The sequence below is a fragment of the Podarcis muralis genome, chromosome 1 (assembly GCF_964188315.1).
Source record: "Podarcis muralis chromosome 1, rPodMur119.hap1.1, whole genome shotgun sequence".
NCBI lineage: Eukaryota > Metazoa > Chordata > Lepidosauria > Squamata > Lacertidae > Podarcis > Podarcis muralis.
Window position 1 is genome coordinate 28,169,387 of NC_135655.1, and position 18,752 is coordinate 28,188,138.

At 41.0% G+C, this 18,752-nt stretch overlaps 1 protein-coding gene across 24 annotated transcripts in view; it reads right to left on the reverse strand.

Annotated features, from left to right (window-relative positions):
- The window catches only part of NRXN3 (neurexin 3), a 1,192,693-nt gene that overhangs the window by 118,789 nt on the left and 1,055,152 nt on the right, over positions 1-18,752 (reverse strand). For 12 of the 24 annotated variants that reach the window (XM_077925136.1, XM_077925127.1, XM_077925103.1 and 9 more), the window contains 3 exons: positions 17,766-17,852; positions 10,308-10,364; positions 8,208-8,515 (listed from right to left, as the gene is read on the reverse strand). In XM_077925136.1, the coding sequence (XP_077781262.1) occupies positions 8,208-8,515; positions 10,308-10,364; positions 17,766-17,852 (452 nt within the window). Of the gene's footprint in view, positions 1-7,891; positions 7,895-8,203; positions 8,516-10,307; positions 10,365-17,765; positions 17,853-18,752 lie in introns of all 24 variants that reach the window. The other 12 variants (XM_077925139.1, XM_077925109.1, XM_077925110.1 and 9 more) reach the window with 5 other exon arrangements.

The window sequence follows — 18,752 nt, forward strand, 5'->3', positions numbered from 1 at the left end:
TGCGTGCACTCCAAATAACAAGGCACACTGAGATGGTTCCAGTCATGGTTTCACATTCCCAAGTCAGATAGTGCTATTAACAAGGCATCTCAAGGCAGAAAGGGGACCTGCTCAGTTTTACCACGAATTTCAACGCATAACCTCCCCACTCCTTTTCCTTTTTGAGAAACAAAAACAAGCTGAGTCGGGAAATGCCCAGAACCTTTGAAGCAAAGATGGAGAAGTGTGGGGAGTGTCTTTCATTTTCACAGATTGCTCTAGCATTTAATTGAAGTGAATTATTATTGCCCAATGCCAATTACATCCTGGTGATTTTGGAGAGGGGTGTTAAAATAAATGGAGTTGTTCTTCACATGGATTGCCGTTCTCCAGCAAGAGCAGGGTGTTAAGCAGAGGAGGTACAGCACACGAGGAATCAAACTGGGTAGGGGTGTGTGGGCATGTCCAATCTCAACATTTGGAGCTATGCAGTGAGGATTCTATCTCCATTCATTGAGTATTGTTCAGTTTGGAACTCTGTGCATTTCAACTGAATACAGTTAGCATTTCCCTTCAGACCCCACATGTGTCAGAAGTCTATTTGTGAGGCTTGTAACCACAAGGACGTCGGGAAAAGGGCCAGTGTGCGCATCCTTTACCCGCTACCCATTTTAAGCCCTCACGCATTCTGCAGAAAGGCTAAAGAAGTGTTCGGACTGCAATAGTGTCAGAATTCGGCAATGTCAGGGAACTACTAAGACCCATAGTCAATCAGGGGGACTGCTGCTGGTCCCGAGAGTCCCCTGCTTTTGCTCTTCATACCAGAAGCAGGGGGCGAATGAGAGGGGCAGTGGTGACAACAGCCAGGAGGCTGAGAGCCCACCCAGGGAATGGGGAGCAGCTAAGGGTTTCTTGCCCAAGCCTCCTCCTGCCCCTGACACACACACACAAATTGAAGCCAGCATTGGCATCTGTGCTTCGTTTCTAGAAAAAGAGATGTCAGAGCTCAAATCTGCTGGAAACATTAGCCTCTGAACTGGAAAATCTTCCCTCTAAACGCCAATGTGTGGATGAGTCTCTGCAGTTATTCCATGGTGAAGAAGATGGAAACTGCACTTCCCCAAGGGCATTCATCTGTTCATACTTCATATGTTCCACAGCTGAAGCCTGGCATTAACAAAAAATGCTAGGGCTGGGCCCTGATGAACCTACAGCATTTAACCCTCCCGTGCTTAAAATTGAAAAAAATAAAACGGAACCATTATTGTTTTTTAGCCTATTCACGTGATCTGCTATCCTAGTTATCATAACTGGTCTACAACTATGAAGTATGTGTTTAAAGTCTCTGCACTTTAGGGCATATATTTGCCTGCATTTATACATATTTTTATCTATGCCTTCTGCAAAGAATATAGTTTCACATACACATTTCCCGCCTCTCCCCCTACTTCCAAAGTAGCAGATTTTAACAGGCTGTTCAGAATACCAGAGGACGTTCAAACTTGTAATTGCATTTGGAAAGCAAACTGGCTCCAGAAACATGCCATACGCTTGTCAAAAAAACTTGAATTTCAAATTGTGATTACTCACACAACTAACAGCTTTTGGGCCAACTTGCATATCATACGTTACCCTCTCTCTCATCACACAGATTATCAAATGTTTTCAAATATATACATTTGAGATAATTTGCCATATAAATAATGTCATCTGTATTTTCCAGGGCCCAAAACATCCACCCACATACTTACTCATTCACAATTGCTTCTACACTACAGTGAGATAGTGCCTAGCAGATTCCTCTGCAGGAATGGGCAATGAACAGCAATGAAGCAAAGGGCAATCACTTTGGGTATATGATTATTCTTTTCCAGTTGAAACCAGGCTCCATTCCTGACATCTCCAGTTACAGGGCATTAGTAAGAGGACTGAGAAATACTTTGTTTGGAACCATGAACAGTTGATATCTGTCACAGTTGATAATACTATGTTCAAAGGACCAGAGGTCTAAGGGAACTTCGTATGTTCATATTCACGTCGGCTTGGGGAGGTAGTGCCCGGAGGCGGTAGTGTTGGGAGGCGGGCACCCAGTGCACTTGGAATCTAGCGCTGGCACTGGCCGCCCTCCATCTAGGGCGGTAGTGCTGGGAGGTGGGTTGCACCCGCAAATATGCCTTGAATTTTAAAGGTGCAACTTATTTGCGGGTGCATCTTATATTCGGGCCAATACAGTAGTCCTTTTACCCATCTTTGCCTTTCAGACGTGTTGTCATCCTCATTGCTGCCCATAAAAACATACACATAAGACAAGTATGCACAAACCATTGTGCCAGTAGAACATCACAAACCATGGTGTTGCACTGATAACCCCAGTGTAAATGTCTGTGATTGGGTGGCCAATTGTTTTGCACAGGACATAATTTTTTTCCACAACAATGAAAGGTAGGAGGAGAAGAAAAGACAATTTTATGTCATATGAATGGGCTTGTGTGAAGTAAGACAGAAAGCTGGGGCTTTCAAGTTCCTTAATATTTTTTCTCTCCTTTAGTGCTTTGCAGTCAGTGGATGAAAATGTCACTGGAGACTCATAACAAGCAATGAGTAAATTAGAGGCCAATTTCCTTCTCCAAAAATTATTTTCTTAAGAGTGAAAAAGAAGGTACCTTGGCAATCGCAAGAGGAGACAAGTGTATTTTTCTTTCCCTGACAGTTAGAGGCTAATTATACTGACAAATCTTCTCTGCTGTGTTCCATCACAAGGCATGCCTAAAAGAAAGTGCTGCAAGAGCAGTGTCTTATGGGAAGTTCTGAATCAAAATCCTATGGCCCTCAGCCTAAACAAAATGCAGCTAGGCAACTGTGCTGGACGCTGGTAAAAGGATGGATCCCCAAGCACACCACTGATCAAACCCTAACTAAACCAATAGGGAGGCTCACTGACGTTAATCAATGATATCTTTCCTCCTTTCTTTCAGAGTTGTTTATTATTACATTTCTATTCTACCATTCTTCCAAGGACTACCATATACACAGCATTACAATGTGGTAGGCTAGGCTGTGTGTGATCTTACCCAGGCCCAATACTACACAGTATTCAGAGCTAAGTGGAGGCTGAACTCAAGTCTTCTGGGTCGAAATCCAACATTCTATCCACTATCCGCGGAAGTGGGGAAGTATTTCTGACCAATATCCCCTCCAGCCCCTGAAAATTTGCTCCGGAAGGTTAGAGGACTATCCAGAGCAAAATGAGAGCAATAGGCTGAGGGGGAAGAGGGGAATTAGCAAGAATTGGCTCCCCCTATTCTGCCTATGGATCTTGATCCTTTTCAATGAAAAGAAGGAGCCCTTGCATTCACCCTTGGCATCCATTCGTGGTTAACTAGTCCATTCTTGGCTTCCTGCAGATCTAATAGTCCTTACTAAGCATATTGAAGCTTAAATATTCACAAATTTAATCAAATCTGTTCAACTTCAGCTCAACTATGAAGTGACTACTCAGCAAGCATTTGGCTTTACAAATGCTTTAGCTTCAGCATTTACGATTCAGGAAAATGAATTTAATAAAACCCAAAGGTGAAGCGCATTTTGTGGGTTTCATCTCAAAAAATTGTCATCAGTGGAAACGAGAACTGAAATCAACAACCACTTTTCATGTTACAATTTATATTAATTTTACTGGAGAATTCTATTTTTGGTCCCTTGACACCACATGATTGAGTACAAGAAATCTAAACGGATTCAAGTCATTGCTGAATTCATTTGTTTTCATTTGATTGTTCACAGTCAGTTCCTTGGATTTTGCTGAGGAATGTTCTGGATTTAGGGCATTTTGGACAAACACAATTTGTTGAATGCAGTGTATTAATTTATTTGTCGTAATATTTAGTTCAGCTCAAACAGAGGTTGTTATTATTCATATATATTTTCCTATCCTGCTATTCTAGTGCCTAGGCACAACTCAGTACAGCTGACAACACATTAAAATCACATTATCATATAAAACAATACATTCAGTTAAGGTACAAAAATAAAACAGAGGCAGGAACCAAACAGCCTTAAAAGGAAACAAATACTTAGTAGCCAAAAGCCTGCTCCCCCCCCCCCAAAAAAAGTTCACCAGCCACTAGAAAGGAGGTTCACCCACTCTTCACAAAGCATGTTGTGCCACAACGATGGGTCAACCATTGAGAAAGCCCTATATTTTAACACCATCCCTCCACCATAAGTGGGGCACAAAGAACCCATATCTGTAGATTGTAAATATCAGCTGATGGCAGCTGAACTGTCAAAAATATAAATACTGGAAACAAAAACCGTAGAAAAGGATCGCTACCCCAAGTGTCAAAGGAGTTATTGTGCTGTGTGACATCAACACCAGGTCTGACCAACCAGACAGATCTTTGGCCACTTAAGAAGGCTAGTCAGGTAAAGTTCAAAAAGCTCAACAACAGAAACAAGGCATCTGTCGAGAACAAGCCTGATAGAAATAACAACACATCTCTCATTTTGGATGTGAGACAGCCCTAATCTAGCAGCAGCCCTGCACTCCAGGACATTCCCGAGTTAAAAGTAGAAGCATTTAAGTGAACGATAGCCATATGCCTCCGTGTTCTATGCACAGCAGTGAGGCAAAGTGGAATTCCCAAAGAGGATATTGTTAATACGAGAGAAGCTGGTGTGTCAGGGCCCTGAGGTCTGTAAGAGTAATTTAATACAACACATGCCGTTTCCGAACAGACCCGAGCTTGAATACAGAGCAAACTTATGTGTCAGGGGGTCAAAGTGGCACTTTTACTAAGGGTCGGTAGGCAGCTCTGTTAGTCAGAAGCAAACGTGCTTCATTAAATGGAGTGGAACAAACAAGAAATCACAAGTAGGCAAAGTGAACTTTGGACTACACCAATTTCTATCAGCTTAAGCAAGTACAGGCTCCAGAGTTAAACAGAACTCCACATATCTCTGCCCAGATGTGCATTGTGTTACTTGTTACATCCCCTCCAACATTTTTCAGATGAAAATAGGGACATTTTGCATCAATGTCCACCCCACCCCCTATATACACTCACTGCTGATGGAATAGAGGGAAAGGGTGGGGCTGGCTGAGTTGCCCCATCTTCAGTGTTTGCTAGCTGTTTGATGTTCAGATTGTTATGTCAATAATGTGGAAGGTTGATTTAAATAAAAATATGGATTGGGTGCCAATTTGAATAAAATATTATTTCCCTTCCAAAATAAGTTTAACTGGCTGGCATGTTTTGAGGCCAGAACATTATTCCTATTCAGATCTCCCAATGCATCTCCCATTGTATGATGGGGAGAGCGAAGGAGTGTTTGGTGGCCATGCTTTCTCCATAATGTTCCTGATAGCTCTCTTCCACTGCCCTCCATGCATTGGGGCTGAGCAGCAGCATGAAGGCAGCTCTACCCATGAAGTCTGCCCCCATGTGATTCAGAACCTGAATGTGTGCACAAAGTGCTAGCTTGTAAGAGAGAGGAGGCTAGGCCAAAACTCATCTCCTTCAGATTTTAGTATTCTATGTCAAGAAGTGAGTTGGGTTTATTTGCATGGATGACCATTGAGACATTTGAATCCCACCCAACTGTGAACCCCCATTCAAATAGCAGAGCTTGTGGGCTATTTCTGCACATTTGAATCAGGCAAAAGAGAAGTAGATGCACATAGATCTGCAGTGTGCTATTAGAGAATAAATGAATGAATGAATGAATACAGTGTAATAAAATGACCTAACAGTTATTTAAACCACATTTGTTTGGGTCCTTGTACCGTCAGCTGGTGCAAGAGAGGATAGCTAAATAAACCTCTCCCTTCTTGGCCAATCAAGACCCATAAAATGGGATCATCAAGGGAAAATATCCTAACAATTGTTCAAGTCGGCACTCTAGTGATAAATAGCTTCCAACTGTCATTTTGAATTTTCTCCCTTGCCCTGGAAGTTCAGACATTCTGGATAATTGGGGTGTTGTTGTTGTTGTTGTTGTTGTTGTTGTTGTTGTTGTTGTTGTTGTTGTTGTTGTAGGGATAGAAGAGGTTGCTGGTCCTAACAAAAAATACAGCAGTGACCAATGCTTCCCCCCACAGGCAACAGAATCACAAGCTACTCGGTGCCAAAACACAACAAAAAAAGGTCCCCCCAAAAAATTGTTTCTTAATTTTAATCATCGGTACCTCAGGGGAGGTGTGATGTTTGAGTTTCTTGTTGGTGCTGAGTCTGTATAGGATACAGCTTACACAAATGGAGTTGAACAACTCAGTCGAGTGACTGAAATGAAGCAAGAGCCGTCTTGCACTGCGATAACAATAAATTGACCTGCTCTTGAGACACAGTGAGTTGTAATGGAGGTGCATATTGACTTTTATCTTCCTTTCAATGGAAAGAGTGAAGTGTCAAGAGTTATTGCTTTAATATAAGCCAAGATGAGACCATTCGTTGTGTGAGTGCATCCAGGAAATCATTGCTCTAGCCATGTTTTTAGAGGCCAGTTTACACTGTATTAAATCACCTTGATGCTTTCTCAAGAACATAATGACTTAATCAGCTCAACAAGTTGACATGTAGATTAGGTCAAAAACCCTCTGAGAAATAATCTAGGTGGGCTTGTTTCATGAAATATTTCAGTGACCTCGCAACAGACTGATATAATTCCATCAGAATAGACTCAAAAAAATCTTTACAGACTCTGATTAGAGCATTAACTCAGGAACGACACATCCTGTTTCACCTCTGCCGCCCACTGCCACAGAAGCCTTGCTCACCGGCATTGTGCAGTAGCGGCTTCTGGCGAGATCTCATGAGGCTGGCCCTGCATGAGCTAACGAAGGGGAAAACCTGGCTTGCATTTTGTTTCATTTTCCCAGAATGTATAAGAACAACATTCCAAATACGACAAAATCCATCAGAATTATTTGCAGTCCAATTTCAAGGTGGGTGAATTTACCTGAGGCCTTTATATAATGCACCATCAATTGAAGCTAATAATTATAACTGATTCATAGCCACCTGATTTTTCAGCGAGCAAAAAATGTAGAGCCTTGACAAGCAACCAGGAGAAATAAAGCAGCATTTAGCATTTAATGTCACACTTTCAGCAACATTTGAGACCCTGATTATGATCTGACATAGTTCTGCCTTGCTGAGTCAAGTTGTTTTTACTGGTGGAGAGAACTGACATAGCCACGAAGGTCCAGGAACAAGATCAAATGTTTGGGCAATGGTGCATTACCATTGTGGGGAAGCACAACTCAAAAAAGGGAAACAAAAGCTATTGATGGCTTGGACTGGAAAAGAACCATTCAATTAGATGAGCTAATTAGAAATAAACCACATTACGAATGAAAGGACCATATGATCCAATAAATTCTATCATGCAGGTATAAGACACCTCTATACATGTGAAGGTCTCTGTGAAATGCCTGGTGAGCTCTCTGTTCTACTCAACACAGACAAAGAAAGCAGATCAAGCAATCAATAATTATTATTCAGAAGAAACTCGTTTGTACTTGGGGAAGAACACAGTCTACTGCTGCTTCATCAAGGCAATTATATTTGATCTGTAGATTATTTTCTGTCTGCAATTATTGAAAAGATATATTGAGAGTTTATTAAGCCCTAAAGGGCTTAACGAAGCTGTAGTCAGAGAAAAATATATACCTCCATCACAATAAGGGCTATCAGAGATTTCAAAAGCACCTGATTGAATAAGCCCCAGACTCTGAAAGCAACCATCTGACAATTTCCACTTTAATATTAATATTCCACTTTAAATATTATTATTATTTAATATTGTTAAAAACAGGAATGAAGAACAACTCAGCTTGGGCAACCCAACCCACTCTATTAAAAACTTCGCCACTAAAGAAGAAATAGCACACATGAGGAACACTAATCTGCACTGGCTTTCCAGAATCTACCATCGTGGTCTTCCATTATCAGATTCCACAGATTTATGAAGCTCATGTCTTGTTCTCCACTCAGGAACAACCAACCCTAACTTAATGAGTGGGTCAAACAGTATCACAGAATAACTTGGCCTCATGTCTGCACATACAACAATAATTCAAATGGAAACTGAGAGTGAACAAGTTCTGTGCTGAATTTTATCTTTAGGTAAAATCGGGGGGGGGGGGGGACAAAAAAGAGAGAGGAAATCTGGCCCTAAGATATATTTGAGAAAACACAAGCCAGCTATAGAGACTTCAAATGACTCACCTGAATGGTAGGTGTGGAGCGGTTTCTTCGGGTTGTAGTAGTAGCCATAGTAGTGGTGGTCTCCATGACTGTTGTAGACATCTCTGGTGGCATGGAGGTTGTAGGTGCGGTTCCCAAGATGGATGGCACTTCTCCCACCAGCCGGACACTTCCATTGATCTTGATGTTGGGGCTGCTCTCTGCTGCCATGTTCAGCACTTTCAAACCATTGTAATAGAGACCGGAGAGCTGGCCTTGGAAGAGACGCCCTCTATCTTTTCCTCCAATGGCTATTTGCGCCTGGGTGTTGAAGATCGTTAACTGTCGTCCTAAGTGAAGGGGGGGTTGAATAACATTATTGGCAGGAATATTTCCCCTTTTTAAAACCCTTGAGTCCTGGCTGAAATGGACCAAAGCTCGAAGCAGGTTTTCTGATGTGGTGGTGATGGCAATTGTGGTGATTAAATGGCAGGAATGCAGTACCATAAATAGCTGTCCGGATGTGCCACAAATCATGATAAGCCTGAACAACAAAACAATGGATCCAGATCTTTGTGGTCTTGTTCCCGTAAAAATAAGCACATTCAGGAGAAATTTTACCCAAGCCTTGTTTTCATTTCAAATTTAAAAATCCAACTCTTTACATATTGTTTTGGGAACTTGGGAGAGTTTAATCCAAGCCAGAACATCAAAACCTCTTTAGTTTTTTGCCCTCTCCAGAATGTAAAAACAAAAACAAAACCTGGATCCTTGAATGGACAGAGCAGAGATTCAGTCCTGTCCTGTGATTTGGCAAAAGATGAACAGAACACAGATATGTGCTAAGAGATGGACATACGCATGACTCCTTGAAACTTATAATAGCTACAGCTGTGGAAGATAGAATCTTGTTTTAAATAAAGGTTAGATTTAATACAATTTTTGGATCATATTTGCTGTGGAAGAGAAAATATGTGTCAATGCTGAATTAGTGCACATAAATAACCCTATGAGTTTGGGCCTAGTTCTCATAGTAAAACTGTGTCAGAGCTGTGTACCACTTCACACTGCAGGTGGGAAAAATCACATCGTTTACTATTCCTTTATACAAAACAATTCTCTCCACATAGAAAACTAAATGTTGGGGAGAAGGTTTCCAGTAGCCTTCTCCCTGATATGAGAGCCCACACCTACAGTTAGAAGCATTGGTTCTCAGACACAGGTTCACTACCTCAGTGAGACCTAGGCCTTGATCTATGTACATGTAGTTTTTACTGGCGGGCCACTTTGAGAAGGGGCATAAAGTGGCAAGCCAAAGCCCCAAGTGAGCTGCCAGTAGTCCCACAATATACAAAGAAACCACCATTATTTCCACACACCTCTCTTCCTTCAGGGAGAGAAGGGGTGAGACACCTCAGGAGGCCAGATTTGGCCCAGGACTACTGGCTGTTGTTATCTACCTATGAGGCACATTGAGAACTACTGTATAGTGAACACAACTAAGTTCCTTGAGATCTCAGAAGTGTGCTTCTTAACCTTTTTTTAAAGGAAGGCAGGGAGTATGCAGCATTTCCAGTCAGTATAGATCCCAGAAATAATTATTTCCCCCCCTACAAATCAAGGGTGAGTTCACACAATTAGTTTAACAGGCAATGTGAACTTTTGATAGAAATCTCTCCTTCTGTCTCATTCCTCTCATCACAGGTAGGCAATTGCCAGAGGTGATGAAGAAGTGTGATTCATGTTCATGGTATTTCCACATATTCAGGTAGAAAAATAACAACTACAATTTTCACATGATAAACCCAGTATGAACTCACCCTGGATTTATTTTATATCCTTGGTCAGAATGCAGTCTTAGGATGTACTAAATGCAATTGGCTGTTGAGCAAAGAATCACACTGGCCATGTTTCAGAGGACAAAGCAGTATTAATTCAATCATCCAATCCATTTCTCCCCACATTTACACACACATGCCCATTTCCCTCCCCTCCCTCCTTCTCTGCTGCACACTAACCACTTTCTTCCTCAAGTCCCCCCGATACATGCCAAAGGCCACCATGTAGCAGGGCACCTAAACCCCACTTTCCATTCCCTCATAGCCAGTGGTTAAAGTAGATCAGAATACGAGGGGAGCTCACCAATTTTGGTCGTCGTGGCAGGTCTCGAAGTCAAGTGGTGATGCGCTGTTGCATCATCTAATGGTGACAGGATGGATAATGGGGAAGAGAATGGGGACAAGAGAAGAAATGTATCTGAAAGGAGTTCCTATTCCCCGAGGAGGACCCTAGCTAACCAAGCAAAGTAGGTATGTATGTGAAATTCCTGCAGCTTGAGATGGTGAGGTGCACATCCCCTTGTGCTATTGCAATAAAATATACATTTATAGAGAGAGACTGGACCAAGATGGGTTAGTGTACAGATGTAAAAAACAATAAATAAAAAAATGGTAAGGATTGAGATATTCTGTCTTTGAAAGCAGAACAATTTTCCTTTCTCCCCTCATAACTGTCCCCTCACTGCTTTCCTCACAGTGCAGATGTGTTACATGTAGTTTTAGTGCTGGGACACTATGTATTGAAGAATAGCAATTTTTGCAGGACTCATTTTTTTAATATAAAAATAATTGCCTCAGTGGTAATTTCAATCTACTTTATCAGCCATTATTAGATAGTGGAGATGATTGTAATAATATGGCTCTGTTCGTAGCAATTTCTTTCAAGTAATGACATGATAGCTGCAGTTATCACATGGAAAACTATGATGGGCTCTCATTAAAATAGGCCTTACAATTCAATTCACAGATTCCCTCTTTTGGGAGTACCATATCATCCCATTTTCTCCCTGAAACTTGCATTCTCATATCCATCCCACGGGACCCACACGGAGTGGCATGAACTGTGGGAATGTCAACTGAGACAGACACTTATCCACTTCCAGTCTCTGCTTAAAGCAGAGGTGGGCCTGCCATAAACAAATGTTTTGATCCTAGGATTTTTCCAAAATTTGCCATGGAACTTGGCTTTCTAATTTGGCTTGCACAAGTCTCGCAACCCATCTGAATCTGCAAATTTCTGAGGAAAATAAGCTCTCTTTTGAGGAACCGCACACACGGCTAGGCATATTCTGAGGAATTGTGGAGTCTGTGAAGCTGCCCAAATCTACAGACCCCTTTATATTCTGTGTAAATGCTTCCTTCAGCTCATCTGAGTCTGGGTGGGAGTGCTGTCTAAACTAGAGAAAATGGTGGCATTGCACATTACAAAGCTCAGTGCTTCTCCTCCTCTCACTCTCCCCATTTCCTCACTTCTGGACACTACCAAATTATTACCCCAGAGCATTCCACCTTCTATCGTCCCCTAACAAAGTAAAAGCTAACTTGAGGCCCATCTAGATGTGCATCCCTCACGTGAGATGAAGGCAGAAGCAGAGTTGTCAGATTCCATCCGTGCTTTCTGTTCATTTAATAGCTCTGAAAAGATGGGAGAATCGGGCAAAAATAGATATACTGGTCAGAGATCCTTAGAGGATGGGGAGATTGCAGGGGGTATATAATGTTATGTATCTAGCAGTTATGGGGCAGGGGACTGCATTTGCTCAGTGTTCCTCTTAGCTGCATCTTCTGAGTGGCATTTGCTGAACTTCTTGTTGCAGATGGAATACAGCTACTATAGAAGTGGCCTTCTTCTGAAATAAGATTTGCCCTTACCCCAGGCCAATTTTGTTGCAAAACTAGGGCAAAGACACGGCTGAATGTACCAAGGACAGGCTGCAGATCTTACTTTTTCCCGAAGAACTCCTTCCACTCCATCTTAGTTGGCATGAAGCACTTAGAGCGTTAATAGTGAGAAAGAGCAACTAAATGAGAATTAAGTAGACAAAGCCTCTTTATGTTTTGTTTTCTCCTTCTTCAATTAAATGAGAAGGCCTCTTCTATGCTGTCCTTTTCCCTTTCATTAGAAGTGTAAGCATTCACATTGTTCTAACATTTTAGATATATCTACTCCAGGAAGATGAACTAATTCAAAACTAAATAAATATGTGAAGTATGTTATGTCTCCCTCTTGAGTTATGGGTTCTTTGAGTTCAGGAGCTGAACATGAGGCATGCAATGCACTGCACAGCTACATTTTATAATGTAGCACTGACACTGAACATGTGTGTTTGCTACAAAAACCGAGGATAAATCTCTAGGGAGACCTACTCCTAACTTCAAACTCTTGAGTGAGGTGTCTCTGCTTGAATGGTCAAGTGGAAAACAATGGGCAAAAAGAAAGAAAAATGTAGAGAGGAAGCATGCATAGCTGAAATGTCACGCCAGACCTCTATCTCCTCTTTCACCTACTTTTGCGAATATCGTTCTTCCAAAGTAAACCTTTTGTTGTTGTTGCAAAGATACTCTCTATTTCAAATACACCAATGAGGTGATCAGGAGCTAATCAGCAGGGTGCAGTGCATTCAAATTACGTGGCTTCTGAATTCTTCCTCCTTGTTTGCACTGTCCTGATTGACGTGGCTCACAAAAGAGGAAAGCGTTTGCTTGCAAATGCTTTATTAGGTTTCCCTGTGAAGTTTAATTCTTTAAGTTTTGATCTGGTTAAGAATCCACAAACATCTGTGTAATCTGGATTTGCAATTGACAAGATGTCAGGACAAATCTGAAACAACTATTCATCAGAACACCAACTGCACTAGTGAATGCATCAGTCCAGTTCATAGCACTCAGCTGGATTTTGGGTTTAAGCCTACAACAAGCCTTTATTCTGGATAAGCAGCTTTCTATCTAAAGCTGCCATACGTGGAATACTAGCACTAGCCGCTGATTGACAGTAAGGGTGTATGGCGATCTCCCTTTCGTTCTAGGGCAGCCACCCAACAAACAAACAACCTATTCTATTTTGAGTCATATGATATACAGTACTGATCCTTCCCCCCCCCCCAAACACAGGCATACGTACATTTTTTGAATTATCTCACTACCCACTCTGATCTTTCAGGTCAAGGAGGAAAACACATTAGGCTGATACCAAGAACATGCTTGTGGTCCCTGTCCCATAATACAAAATTAGGCATTTACTCTTGGTGTTGGGTGCTGCTCTTACTATAACGGACACTGAGCAGCTCCTGGTTGGGCACTCCACTGCTACCCAGATCTCTCCATGGCTACTTGATCTGGGTCAACTCACAGAACAGCAGCATAAGCAGGTATCTGCAGAGCTTGCATCTCCAAGTATGGCCTCTTAATGCTTTCTGCTCTGCGAGGAAAGGGAAAGCATGAAAGGGGCAGTGTGTCCTTGAACGCAGACCGCTGGCAGCAATGTAAGGGCACAGGTGGTCCATGCAGTAGCCCAAATCTCTCTTTGCAAATTGGGGCATTGGCACTGATTTTCTTTTCCTAGTTTCCAATGTACCTTTCAGTAGAGGCATGTGATTCCTCCCACCCCCTCAATATATCACAGCCAATACTGGGGGGTGAGTGTGAGTGTATAATTATAACTTGCAGGAGCTGATTTCACATTCTCTCTCTTACACAAACATATATACTGAGTTGCTCTAAGCACCTGTAGTTCCAAATAAATTTTAATTTCACTTCTGTTTCCCAGCTAAACTGCACTTACAAACAGAGATATCACCATACTGGAGAATTGGTCTTATTCCCCGTTTTCTGAATCTGTACAAACTGAATTGGTAAAGTGGTTTGATTAACACAGCACCACTTTAGGCATGTTTACTCAGAAGTGCACCCCAATGCATTCAATGGGGGTTACTCCCAAGTAAATGTGCATAGGATTGTAGTATTGCTAGAGGATTAAATATTAACAGAAATCCATTTTAACTGTAAATCCCACTTATGCATTTTGTTATCTTTGTATCTTTCTTTCCATCTACCCCTCACAATGGCTTTATTTCACATGGAGAAACAGCTCTGGCATTCCTTTGGAAAGTTATTTTAATTACCCCTGCCCACACTTATGTATCTTCGAAATCAAAGGCACATAAGTGCTTAACAATACTTAAGCGCCACTGATTGAAATGGGACTCGAGGACACCTACGTTCCACTGGATTGCATCCATTGTGTTAATTGTAAACGATTCCATTGTAGGTCCATTATATCTGGCAGAGAGTTATACTCTGTGCTGTCTGTCTTGATGGATTGATCCATCCATCTAGGCATCCATCAATTTATCATGTTCCATTTTGATAGCTATCTACCCTTGCACTCATCATCTTTACGAGGTCTTCTGACATAAGACTTTCTTGATGCATTAGGAAATGAATGAATGACTGGATGGGCAGGCAGGTGTAGATGAGTGAATAAATGATAGGCTGGTGAATGGGTGATCCCCCCCCCCCACCTGCTGTTTCTCATATATAGTGGCAACTGAAACATCAAAAAATACCTTGACATTATATATCCCGTTGCATGGATACACTAAATATTACAAAATGCTTATGACAGATTGTTTTCTCCACTGACAACATGTATCAATAACTGCCCAGTTCACCCCCATGCTTCCTAGAAATGTTAGAGATCTCAGGAGCTGCTGTTTTCTTTAGAACCCGCTGCTCTGATGTGATTTTTAAAACAAAACAAAATCCCCCAAAGCACTGTCATCTTCTTCATCTTCTTCATCATCATCATCATCATCATCCACACAAAAGCAAAAACATCAATATCAGAATTCCAAGGTGGTAAACACATATAAAACACTTGGGCATGCTTATTTCAGGCTTGGGGAAGCAATGAGGGGGAAAGACTCAAATCAATGGTGAAAACTACAGAGAAGGGGGAGAAAATGTTTAAAACAAGGATGGGTTTCTCAAGCACATGAGCTTCATCACAGCATCAGGCATGCACTAGTCTTAACAAAAGCAAGGCTGGCATTATCATTAGTGTTAAAGGGACTTTATTTGTGATTAGCAAAACAAAGTTAACCACTTTTTAGTCTAAAAAGGTTTTAACTTTTAAAAATCATTTCTCAAGAACTTGGGTCAGATCACCAAGACATTAATCATTTTTAGTGATAATAATTGGCATTTATGCAATTTTTTTTTTGGGGGGGGGCACATCTGGCGATGCACCAAGCGAAAGGCATCTCACCAAGAATGTGTGGTAGCCCAGTAGCCAGGAGCTTAATAAAGACACTGGCTTTGTTACCTACCTGGGACTAGAGCAAGGTTGGATAGAGGGAGAGATGCCAAGCACCTGGCTGGTGGGATGCACTGGGCTTAACATGGGATACATTGTATGGGCCTGTTTTAGGGTGTTTAGAGCACTTCATGTTGTTATATCACTATAGAGATCAGTATTATTATTCCAGCAGCAATACCTGGCATTCTAGGGGTGTTGGCAGAGCCTAAGTGCCCTGGCCAGGCTTGCCAATGTTGCTTTCGTCTTTCTGTCCACCTATGACCCTGGCTGTGGGTTATCTGACAGCAGAGGCTGGGTCTGGTAAGCCACCTGGCAAATTCTCAGAGTGCCTTGGAGAGCCCAATGTAGCATGGCTCTCAGACATCATGGGAAATTTGGATGGCGGGCATCTTCCCAGAGTCAGCCTCTGCTGCCTTGTAAGCCCATGCTTGGGGGGAGCAACAGTTAGGGGCCCCATCAAGACTGGCACTAGCCTTGATTATGTCCATATTACACAAGAGAGGTGATAGGGGCTTGCTAAGGATCACCTGCTAGGTTCATGACAGAAGTAAGATTTGAGCACATCATCTACACAACACTAAATTTCAGTCTCCTCCAATCAAATTTCCTCTTGCTTTGCTCAAGTGAGGCTGAGGCCTCCTTCTTTATCCCTATGTCTTACTTGATAAGCTGTTTAATGGGCAATTTCTCCTCTAAAATCCTTACTAAAATCAGTTAAAGTTAAAAACTTTAAGCAAACGTGTCTTGCTGCAATTACACAAGTCCTCCTAGGACCTCACAGTTTTTAGGCTAGCTACAACTATTAATGGGTTCAGCTCAGCAACAGAAAAGTAAACAAGATGTTTACTCAGTACTTGGGGAGAATTTGTGAATATTTTTTCTCTTCTTTTTAAAATACTCTGATACAAATAGATCTGAAGACAGCAGTCACCCCCACATACTTTTTCTTTCTTTCTTTTTTTTTTAAAAAAAACCAGAAATTAAAGTCTGGTTCAGATTTCCATGAACTTCATAATTTTGGAATCATTTAAGCTCTGAAAAGGAAATCAGGTTGGGTGCAGGGTTTAGTCTCCAACACAGTATATGCAGTGCTTGATACACAGTACTGGGCTTGGAATGAACTAGTTCAGTTTAGTCAAGTTCAATGAATTAGTTCAGAAATTTCTGAACTGCTCCTGAAAGGAATTCCCCTAAATGCCAGGTGAACTGAATGTGAAATGAAGTTCATTTTGGCAAAGATGATTTCTAATGCATCTTTAAGTTCATATTGTTTTTTTTTTACTCTTTTAGACTCTTAAAGCTTAAAAAGCATAAAATCATTGGGGAAAATAAATGAAACCATTTACATTCTGCTGTATTTTATATTTCAGTACAGCAGCTTGTAACATTCTGAATGCTGAAGAAAAAATTGATGGAGATAATTTGGATGAACTTGAACTAAAAATGAACCAAACTAGTTCGTTTTGTAAGGAACCAACTTGAACTGGACATGTTGAACCAGAACTAGCTCCTTTTAAAAATGAACTTTCCATGCTTTGGCACTGCATCACTATTCTTCTCATTTATGCACACACAACTTCTGCTGCAGGAATATTATCTGCAAGTCCATTCTGGAAATCTGCATGGAATTTGCTCGTTATCCACGTGCAGCAGAATTCCAGAAGGAGTTCTGCATAGGGAACAACTTTCCTTGGGGACACTTTCCATAGAGCACATGGAAAAAGATAATTGGAACAGCGTGAATGAATAATCTGAAAACCAGGGATTTGGGACTAGATGACCCTTGGGGCCCCTTCCAACTATACAATTCTATGTTTCTAAGATATGATTCATTCATATTTAACATAACACCCACCTCATTCACTCTCTTCCTTTATTGTAGTTTATATATAAATATTCAGAATTGCTGTCTTAGGGGATTACTAGTGGGGGGTGGGCACCCAAAACCGATTAACTATGTTATAATGATTAGGGCAGTCACACACCTGAAATATTTTTAAAAGATTTTTAAAATCTTGAATGAAGTGATTTCCAAACAACCTCTAAGGCAACTTTGATGCTAAATATATAGGTGTAGCTTAAATATATATGTTTTTAGGGAGAAAAAAACAAAGTTCATGCAGTGGTTAAATTGCCATAATACATATTGTTGCTTTGGTTGTTTCTATTTATGTTTAAAGTGGTGTTTTAATTTCTGCTTCTTTCTTCATTGCTTTTGGATTGCAAGCTTAGAATTCCGTCCCTTTAACTTCATTTTTAGTAGCAATGTATTATAGCATGATTTATCAACATATGGCAGGTGGAAGTTGACACAAATTATAATGAAAATTAAAAGAGTCATTTATGCAGCAGGCGATTCTAATTTAAGAAACATTTATTTGCAGGCTTTAAAAATGAGGGTTTAGAATCAAATGGATTTAAAATGAAAGTTTTAACAACTGTTACCTTTTTCCTGCAGCCATTCCTCTACGGGCCGGTTATATTTGAAGGGGATTTTCTGTTTTACCAATTGGAACGCAGTATCAGTGTTGCCTTTAAAGTTTAAAAAACAGCTTAAAAACAATCTGAAAAGTCAATGAAATAGTTAAAAAAACATCCTAGGCTTGCTTCTTTGCTTTTATTTATGAAGGTATTTAAATATACAGAACATGAAGAAGTATATTAAGGCTGTAATTAAGGCTGTAATCCTATACACCTACACCTGGGAGTAAGTCCCACTGGGCCCAGTGGTGCTTACTTTTGCATAGACATGCATAGAATTACACCGTTATTCTTTTAGTGTGGTACAGAATAGTTAACCTTTCATTTCCTGGAGTTCTAGAAGATCAGGTGATTAAAACATTGAGACAAAGATTGTGCCTTTTCTATTCCTTGCATGATTACCACTGATAGAGGAATAATTGGTTACATTTGCCTGTCTCTCCCCATTTAGCCAATTCCCAATATTTTATTATTCTTTACTGTTTCCTAATGTGCTGACCCTTTGCTGAGAATTCCAATAAATCTGTCAAACCACTTCAGAAGGCAAGTGGGAGATTTTGTCCTGCAAGTAAAACTCCAAAACTTAGAACCTGAAGGAGAAAAGGTTCTGTTGGCCTCCCATTGAAGCCTCTCAATGTTCTCCTGCTGACGGTAAATAGAGCAAACAAGACTGTTGCAGCCTGGGTCTTTAGAGTGTAAAGCACTTCAGGAGGTACAAAAGGAAGAAAGTTGAACTACAGTTCAGAACCACACCGGGAGTACTGTGTCCAATTCTGGGCACCACAATTTAAGAAGGATATTGACAAGCTGGAATATGTGCAGAAGAGGGCAACCAAGATAATCAAGAGTCTGGAAACCAAGCCTCATGAGAAACAGTTGAGGGAGCTGGGTAGGTTTAGCTGCAATAAGAGTAGACTGAGAGATGTGGTAGCCATCTTCAACTATCTTAAG